Here is a 9,812-nt window from a genome sequence, read left to right as displayed (position 1 = left end):
TGTGTGTGTGTGTGTGTGTGTGTGTGTGTGTGTGTGTGTGTGTGTGTGTGTGTGTGTGTGTATTTGCTAAGTTAAAATCTAGATCAGGTTTTCTTAAAGGGGGCTGAGGGTAGATTTCAGTACACATGCATGAATTTGGATGAAAAAAAGTTATTTCTTTATTTTTGCTAACCTTTAATTGAAATTTAGAATTTCCTTCATTTATTTGAAAGCATGGTTCTGAGAAGGGGACTATAGGCTTCACCAGATGGCCCAAGGGGTCCAGGGCACAAAAAAGAGTAAAAACCCCTGCTCTAGAAGGAGAGCGGTCTGGTTAGCCAAAATGTTATATTGGCGATTTAATTCTACCTTAGTCTGATTCCTAGCATGAGACCTTTTCTCTGAAGTCCTTTTAATATCTGTGTATAAGGGAAAGGGAACAAGCATTTATGATGCATCTACTTGCTATATGCCAGGCACTGCATTCAACACTTTACAAATATCTCATTTTATTCCCACAATGACTCTGTGAGGTAGGTACTATTATTATCCTCATTTTATAGATGAAGAAACTGAGGCAGAGAGAGGTTAAATGACTTGCCCAGGTCTACACAGCTAGTAAATGTTTGAGGTTGGATTTGAACTCAGATCTGTCTGATTCCAAGCCCAGCACTTGCTTTCCTACTGTACTTGTTCTAGGTCCTCAGACTTTTGAATTTCAAAAAGCTGAGAGAGAAATGAATTGTGTATTGATAACCCAGAAGCAAAATTGTGCCTTCAGGGGGCTGATTTGTGGTCGAAAGATTCAGTCTATTTTCATCAGATTATAGTCTTTCAGCAGTCTGAAATTAAGAGTAGACCTGGGTTGTACTTTATCTTCATCATAAGCCTCTTCTTGCTGTCTTCCAGGCTGTCCAACCAGGAAAAAGAGCGAATTTCTGAGCAACTGCAGGCCCTCAAGACAACTTACCAGGGGCTGTGTGATGGCTCGGCCCGTCAGCTTCAGCAGCTTCAGGGCCAGCTAGCCCAAAAGACAGAGCAAAAGGTACTTGTGCTTTGTTACCCAGATACCAGGAGGTTATATCTACATGCAGCGGCAAGAGACTTTGGTGGTTTGAGCTCATATTCATCAGCCTTTCATGACTAGTTTGCTGTTGATTTTTAATTTCACATTAGCAATCTAATGTCTCTCTCACATTTTTTTGGAGGGGGGTGTGGGGTTCAGTAATGTGTTGGTCAGTCAAGAGAACCAGAACCAAAGAACCAGAACCCTGGGAATTTCCCAGGGCCCATTTAGGTTCCTTCCTGTAGGTCATTTTGTAGTTGATTGTGATTATTGGCATCATTAATTTCCAGGGCCCATTAGGTCTTGAGTCATGGTGAATTAGAGAACCCCCAGGTTCTTCTTTTGGAATAGTTTCATTCGTAGAGATAGACCTGAGAACTCAACCCTCCTTTTGGAAGGACTATCCCCTCTGTGGTTCTCTTAGTTCCTGCATGGGTTAGATGGGCAACCTGGAGCTTGAAACATCACTGACGGAGACACTGAACCTCCCCCCTCCCTTATCCATGCTCATCCCATCAACATGGCATCTTCATCTGTCTCTATCACTTGTTAATTTCCCAGGCCAGGTGAAAGGGGTTGGAGTTCTTGTTGGTTGTCATAAGTCCTTCATAGGTATCCGTTATGTGTATGTAAGCTTACCACATTATATACATGTGTCTCTGGGATATTTATGTGCATTTGCCTGCTTGTTTCTTATGTTGTGAAGCAATGAACATGGATTTGGGATTTGGGATTTGACCAAGATCTCTGCTTACTCCATTATGAAATTTGGCCTGGGTAATCTTCCAAATGCACAGAGAGGGAAGGAATCATTGGTCTTCCTAATCACTTTGATGTTCCGAGAGAGCCCACCTCAACTCGGGTCTCCAGATGCCAAATTTTTATAGCAAGAATTGAAGTGACCATGTCACTAGTACTTTATCTAAAATAGGAAAATCATGAGCAAGTTTTTCTTCTCTCTGTGAGGGATCTTCCTGACAGTGGCTTCGTTGCTTCACCATATAAAGGAGAATGTGAACAATTTTAACAGTTGCTTGCTGAGAACATCTGATTCTCATTTTGTAAGGTTATGAAAATGGAAAAAAACCAAAAACTTCTCTCCTCCCCCCAAAATACAAGCTGCTGAGCACCATTTATATTGAGCATGATGTGTCTCCCTGTACTGTTTGTGTGTTTCATGTGAAGTATTGTTATGATTAACTGACATCCTTGCTTACAAGTTTCACTAACCCCCCTGGAGTTTAAACACAAATGCACAAAGAGAAAAGAGGACGACCTGTTTGGGGTTCTATTTTTTGCAAAAGCAAAACAGTCGCATGCTGGACGCTAACACCAAGCTTACACTGTGTGTGATACGGCTGAGCTGCTCCATAAGGCTCTGTCTCTTAGCTGCTCAAGGCGTACGTACCCTACAGCTCTGGTAAGTAAAAGCCTTTTATGTTTTCTCTCTCCTTTTGCTGAGCTTGGTTAGGTCTGAAAGGTCAAGTTTGGTAGGGCCTTTTCAGAAGTTCGCTTCTAGCTCACTGCTGCTCCTGCTCTCAGCACAAGTGTGCTGGAAAGGATAGTCATGTTTTCTTTCTTGCGCCCTCTCACACGCGTTTTCTTCCCAAGGGTTGGGTATTGCTGAGACTTCATGAGTTTTATTGGAGAAACAGAGTCCAGAATAGAATCATTTTTTTCTCAGTTATCACAAGGTCTGGCTCCAAATAATATTTTCACAAGCTTTCTCAAAAGAAACTTCATTTCATGAGGTGCAGTGATCCTTTTGGCCAAGATCAGAAGCTAGTGCTCTTGTTCACCTCCTTGAATGGTTAACTTTCTACATATGTTTTCTTCTTTGTTTCTGATTTTACCCGTTGAATGGCCAAGAGGAGAAGCCTACTGGTGGCTTTCATGACACGTGCTTCCTTGGCCTGTTCATGTGACTTCCAATTCCTGGAGCTAATTTAAATCAGAGTAGTTCAGGGAAAAGCTATTATGTGTAAATAAGAACATAGATGTGCTGCAGTGACAAACAGCTAAGTGGATAGGAGACAGGGCTCCATTGGGACCATCTTGCTTCATTGCTGCAGGGCTGCCTAAACTTGTTTGTTATTTTCCTATGGACCAATTGTAGTATACTTGGCATTGTGGAGCTGCTGGCTGCTATGAGAGCCTTATTCATGGAAGGCAGACACAAGATAGAAAGAAAGTAGTGGGAAGTTGTTACATGATAACATATTCTATAATATCCTGTGGTTACAAGGTACTTTACATCCTTATTTAATCCTCCCCACAGTCCTGTAAGAGAGGTAGTATAAGTATTAACAACCACATTCTACAGATACTAGAACTGAGGCCCAGAAGTTCAAAAGACTTCTGTGGTCACACAGCTAGTAAGTAGCAGAGCTAAGATGTAAGCCTAGAAGATCTTCTGACTCCCAATCTAATGATTTTTCCAAAAACATTACGCTTCCTGTCAAGGTTTGAATTATTCTCTTTTAGAAAACTGTTAATGAGGGAGCAAGAAAGCTCTCTGTGTGTGTTTATAGATGGTCTCCGGTGAACTGACCATAGACGTATTTAGTCTTGGCACCCTAGTTGCTTTCCACTGTGTAGTACTGTAAAGTGAGTTCTTCGATCTGTCCTCAGATCGATCTTTATTCAGCCCCACCCTGGTCTCCTGGCTGAGTTTACAGCCTGGTTAAGCACCATGCAGGTTATGAAATATTTCTGTTTTGCCATAAACTCTCAAGCTCCTACATGTGGGATTTTCTCTAACCTGGGCTGAGATACCTCTGACTTTTATGCATTGAAGTACTTTAAATGTCTCTCTTATTTAGTCATGCCTCTTCTTTAGTTTTATTCCTATTTTCCTCTTTATTATTTTTTAGGGAAGCAGAACAGTAGCTGGGGTGATTGACTTGGGCACAGTGGAAATATTTCCCATCTTCAAGGCCATGCAGAAAGGCCTCATTGATCAAGACACGGGCTTGGTGCTCCTGGAAGCCCAGGTTATCATGTCTGGACTGGATGTCCCTGAGACCAATGAAAGACTCACTTTGAAGGAAGGCTTGTCCAGAAACCTCATTGATCAACAGACTTGCCACCTGCTTCAGGAATTAGAGGATGCCCAATCCTCAATAAACCTGCTTTCTGAAGGCAAAGGTTATCTTCCTGTTGTTGAAGCAATGGAAAAGGGAAAAATCAGTGAGAGAGTTGGAATGAAGATCTTAGAAGTTCACCTGGCTACTGGAAGCTTTCCTTTCTCTCCCACTGAAAAACAAATCAGCCTGAAAGAAGCTTCTTACCAAGGACTCACCACAGCACAGCTCCATTCAAAGATAGAGACTCACCTGAGATCTTGTAAGAATTTGATTGACCCCAATACAGCTGAGAAAATCAGTCTACTGGATCTCATGCAAAGATGTATTGTTCACCAGGATTCAGGGCTGAGACTATTGCCCATCAAACAACTGGCGGGGGGGATGGTGAGCTTGAAATCAGGCAGGAAGGTTAGCATTTTTCGTGCTGTTCAGGAGGGACTGATTGATCGACAGGTTACTGTCCGGTTGTTGGAAGCTCAGCTTTTTGCAGGTGGCATTGTCGATCCCAGAACAGGACATCGCCTAACAGTTGATGAAGCTGTAAGACATAATTTGATTGACCAGGACATGGCCTGTGCCATCCTCATCAGGCAGCTTCAGACAGGGGGCATCATAGATACTGTCACAGGGTATAGGCTGACAGTAGATGAAGCAGTAAGGAAAAATTTAATAGCCTCTAAGATGGCCCTTGTGATTCTCCAGTCCCTTTGGTCTTTTATGGGGTTGCTGTGGCCTGAATCTGGAGAGATCCTCTCAATTGCTGATGCTCTGGAACAAGGTATCCTATCAACTGAGTTAGCTCATGAAGTCCTTAGCAACAGGCACTATATCAAGGCTCTTTTTCAACCAGCAACTACAGAAGTTTGGTCCTGGAAGGAAGCAGTTGATAAAGGCATCTTGGACAAAGACATTGCCAGGAACTTAAAATCTACTTGCATACCTGATGTGATGCCCAGTATGCAGTTGGCAGGCTCTTTAGAAAGAAGTGCACTTAGTATTAGTACTGTGGCAGCAGCCCCATTAGACAGCGAAGACCAAAGTGCACGTGTACCAAGAAGTGATCGTGAAAAGCTCTTGTTTCATCTGATGACTCACAGCTATATTGACGTGCACAGTGGACACAGACTGCTTCTGTTAGATGAAAGGCTAGTGGAAATCCTAACACCAGCACAGAGGGAAACACCCCATGCTAATTCACTAGAAACTTGTGAAGTTAGCCAGCCAAGTCCCAAGGCTCCCAGAGAAATAAGAGACTTGGCCAGTGTAAGACATCCTGAAATTGACACAGGGGATGGTTTAACTATAAGACATGAAGAATTACAGTTTGCGCTGAAAGAGGGATCTGCAAAAGAACAACCAACAGATGAACAAACAGAAAAGAAAAAGATGATCTTAGAAGTAAGCCCCTCTACTTCAGAAGAGTCTGGGAAAAATTCATTCCCAGAGGATCAAGAAAAGGGAATTCCAAATCCTGGTAGTCTTAAGAACATACTTAACACTGAATCAGAACAACAAAGGCAAAATTCCGTAATCAAGAAAGAAGAGCCAAAAGAACTGTATTCTAGCGAAGAATTTGTGGGCATTCAAATTTTAGTTGACAAAGACCCCTTATCCGCTGAACCAATAAGGAAAAATAAGAGAACTCTAACTGAGACAGTTTCTACTTTACGGCAAGAGCAAGGGATCATACCCAGGACTAAAGATGAATCACATGTTCCTGGTAGAATTGGAAGAGACCTTGTAAAATCTCCGAGTGAACAATCAGAATCACAGGAAGAGAAAACCTTGCATCCAGAGACAGACGTGAAGCCCTTAAATATTAAGGCTCTTCATTTACTGGGAAAAGAAAGAACAATGGGTGAATTAGTAAAAGGAGAAGAAAGTAATGACCAAAAACAGAATCTGGGAAGAGGAGAGACGGCAAGTGAAAGTCTGATGAAGATGATAAAAAGAGATATGGAAAGTATGTCAGTTGATGGTGTTATGGAAATGTCACCATTACTGACCCATCCTTTAGAGCCAAGTGAAGATGCAACCTTAAAAATGTTATCAGCACAGTTAGAAGACGGGGGCATTCTTCACAATGAGACTGGCCAGAAGCTCCTACTAAATGAGGCAGTGGCCTGTGGCATAGTACCTAGCCACACTGCGGTGAAACTTATGGAAAAACTGAAAATGTTCCGGGGCTTCTTTGACTCTCAAACATGTGAATCTTTGACAACGGAGGAAGTCATTGACGAAGGCTTAATGAATGAGAACCTTCTACAGAAAGTTTTCATGTCAGACAAAACCATAAGTGGTGTCTTAGATCCCTATACTAACACTATCTGTTCTGTGAGAGATGCTGTAAGGGTTGGATTGTTGGATAAGCAAACAGCCACAAGGATTTTAGAGGGGCAGCTGGTGACTGGGGGAATTGTTGATCTGAAGAGAAATAAAAAAGTCTCAGTAACTTTGGCTTCAAACCTTGGTTTGGTGGATAGTGCTGATCAGAGAGAACTTATATGCCTGGAGAAAGCTACCAAAGGTAAAGAGTCTGAGAAGAAAACCAAACAGAAGCTGATTAGTTTACAGGTTGAAACAAATGGAATTATAGATCCTGACACCAAAATTCCTTTAACAGTTATCCAGTCCATTGACAAAGGTCTTTTGGAGAGAGAAGAAGCCATTCAGTTGTTAACTAAACAGGTGGTGGATGGAGGAATTATTCACCACGGTTCTGGGATGAGGCTCTCTGTTGATAATGCCGTTGAACATGGTTTAATTGATGGAGATTTGTCCAAAGAACTCAAGCAAGTTGAGAACATATGCTTTCATCAGTTTATTCATCCTCAGACAAAGGCATTTATTTCCCTCCCTGAGGCCATAGCAATTGGTCTCGTTACCAGAGACTTTACAAATCAAGTCCAAGAAATTCAAACCCTGAGTGGAAGCTTTGTAGATCCCATTTCTGGCCAAAGAGTGAGTTTATCAGAAGCTGTAAGAACAGGACTCTCATCCAGTGAAGCCACATTGTCTTCAGGAATGATTCATGGGATTGTAGATCCTGAGAATTGCAAAATTATACCTTATTCAGAACTTATTAAAAAATGTAAGATTGATGTTGAATCTGGGCAGAGATATCTAGAGATAATTCCCTTCTCAGATGTCAGAGATGGAGTAGCTGGCAAACAACTCACTCTGTCTGAAGCAGCCCAACTTGGAAAAGTAGACCTTGTGCCTATGTTGAGACTACTGAAAGCCCAGGCAGATGCTGGCGGAATTTTAGATATTGCTACAGGCAAAAAACTATCATTAAAGTCAGCTTTGGAACAAAAATTGGTAGATGAGAAAATGGTTCGAGTAATTGCGACTCATCAGGTGTTGAATGGAGGAATTGTTGATGTATCTAGTGGCCAAAGAGTAACTTTAATAGAAGCTGTTGAAAGAGGATTAATCCACCCTGAATTGTTAGCCTCTATTCAGACAGATATTCAAAGAATAAATGACAGCTTGTCGATTGAAATTCAAAGAGGAATTGAATCATGTGAATTAAAAAATGAATTTCCAAGAAGGGAAATATTGACTGTTTATAACCAGGCAACCAAAGTGAGTTATTATGAAAACCAAGAGGAAACAGAGAAAATGTGTAGGGCTACAGAAGAAAAAACTAAAGTAAGGGTTGTTGAAGGTGTTCAGGGAATAGAGAGCTTAGGAGGGTCTATAGAAGATCTGGAAGTGAGGGAGCTTTCATCAGAAGGATATAAATCAGTGGATCAGGGTGAGAGGACAGTTCCTCAAGTTGCTATAGGTTCCACCAAAATCACATTTTTTCCAAATTTTGAGGGCATTTTCTTAAACCAAATTATTGTGAAACAGCCTCACCCAGAAGGTTACAATTCTGGTGTGAAACAAATAAAAATGAAAAGTCCTGATATTCCTGAAAAGATGAGAGTGGTGGTTGGGAGAAACACAGAAAAGGAGAAAACAGATTCAGGTCAAGAAGTCGTTGCTCAAGTAGAAATAATCCAACATACAAAGGAAAGACAAACTCTAGAGGACAGGGTATCACTGACTTCAGAGACACAAGAATCAAAGTGTGGAACTTTGGGTAAGTTGTTGACTGACCTTACTATGAGGAAACCAATCACTACTGATATGAAAAGGGAAAGGGAAAAGGAAAAGGAACTGAATGCAAAAGAAAGTGGCCATGCATACAAACTAGTACCTGTCACAAGAACAAAGTTTTCTCAAGAGATGACTACCAGAGATGAACAGGACGCCCAGGAAAATCTTCAAGCTAAAGAAGGTACAGTGCAGGAAAGAGAGAAAGAATCGTGTGTCAATCAGAAATTTTCTCTAATTGATAAATCAAAGGACATAGCTCCCCAAGTAATGTCCACAGAAGCAATTAAAGAAGGCACTCAGGATGTAGACATTTTCCGAACTTTCATGCCAGCAAAATCACTCCAAAATCTCTCTGTCTCTTTTGGAGGTAAAGTAAACATGAACGTCTCATCTGATGGCCCCAAAGAAAGGTCACAGCAAGAGGTAACTTGTGACTCACTAATACCATTTAAAATTGAGGAAGTTACAGCCTCAGGAGCAAATATACAGAAAACTCAGGGTTTGGGATTCTCAGAAAAAAATATTCTTTTGCACAAGGACAGCAGAAACAATGAAGAACTTGGCAGAATTTTCAAATCTGAACAAATAAGAGGTCATGAAATAATTGGAGAGAAAATTTCACATCTGGCTTCTCCCATAGTGGCCAATCCAGAAATAGTGTTATTTGAAGAAACAATTGAAGAGGGCACCAAAATTAATTGGGAATCTTCTGTAACCCTTAAGCTTAAAGAAAAGCCATTACAAGAAGTAACTGGAGAACCTCCCAGATCTTTAGTGTACCTTACACCAGAGGGCACTGGTACTACTAGATCTAAGTCTAGGTCTAGTCCAAAGAATAAAGGAGAAAAATCAGTAACCCTGGCATTAGCCCAAGCAGGGAAGCTGGATGAGAAAACAGGCCAGGAAAAGGTGATTCTGAGCTCCAGCAGTGAGCAGTCTCTCTTTGTAACTTCACCAGAAGCAAAAGGGAATGAAGACACAGGCCAAGAGCCCTTCAAAGCAGCCAGAGTAAGTTTGACTTTGGGGTGTGTATTTTTTGTTTTGGCTATGATTGGATTACTAGCAGTTTAATTCCGCAAAAACTAGATGTTGAATCCATGCGTGTACATAAAATGATACACATATATACACATAGAGAGAGTGGGTGTGCTCAGTAGTTGCTTCCCTGAGATAACTCATTACTCATAGCTCTCTGTATTCACTAAACTTTTTGCACACTTTATCTTATGTAATGTTTGTAACAGTCATTACTATATGAAGTAGTTGTAATGCATATGTTATGTGCATTTTATAGAAAAAGAAACCAAGCCTCAGGGAGATTGAGTAATATCCATAAATTAAACATAGAAAGTTAGGATTGTATAGATTTAGTCCAGTCACTTCATCTTACAGCTGAAGAAATAGAGGCCCAGAGAAAGATGAAATCACTTATCCAAGGTTACAAGGCTAGTAAATAGTTAAACTTAGATTTGAACCAGATCTTCTGACTGCTAAACCAGTATTCCTTTGAGTATACCATATCGCCCTCTTTTCTTGTGACATGGCTAGTAGTTGGTAGAATAGAAATTCATACT

General features: G+C 41.0%; 1 protein-coding gene across 11 annotated transcripts in view; it reads left to right on the top strand.

Moving 5' to 3' along the window:
* The window catches only part of MACF1 (microtubule-actin crosslinking factor 1), a 375,956-nt gene that overhangs the window by 209,829 nt on the left and 156,315 nt on the right, over positions 1 to 9,812 (top strand). For 7 of the 11 annotated variants that reach the window (XM_027864638.1, XM_027864641.1, XM_027864635.1 and 4 more), the window contains exons 35-36: positions 889 to 1,024; positions 3,919 to 9,246. In XM_027864638.1, coding sequence (XP_027720439.1) covers positions 889 to 1,024; positions 3,919 to 9,246 — 5,464 coding nt within the window. The remainder of the gene's footprint in view (positions 1 to 888; positions 1,025 to 3,918; positions 9,247 to 9,812) is intronic. The other 4 variants (XM_027864644.1, XM_027864643.1, XM_027864645.1 and 1 more) reach the window with 1 other exon arrangement.

This window comes from Vombatus ursinus, unplaced genomic scaffold (assembly GCF_900497805.2).
Source record: "Vombatus ursinus unplaced genomic scaffold, bare-nosed wombat genome assembly UNPS02014775.1, whole genome shotgun sequence".
In the NCBI taxonomy this organism is placed as follows: Eukaryota; Metazoa; Chordata; class Mammalia; order Diprotodontia; family Vombatidae; genus Vombatus; species Vombatus ursinus.
This window is presented reverse-complemented; position numbering and strand designations above follow the sequence as displayed.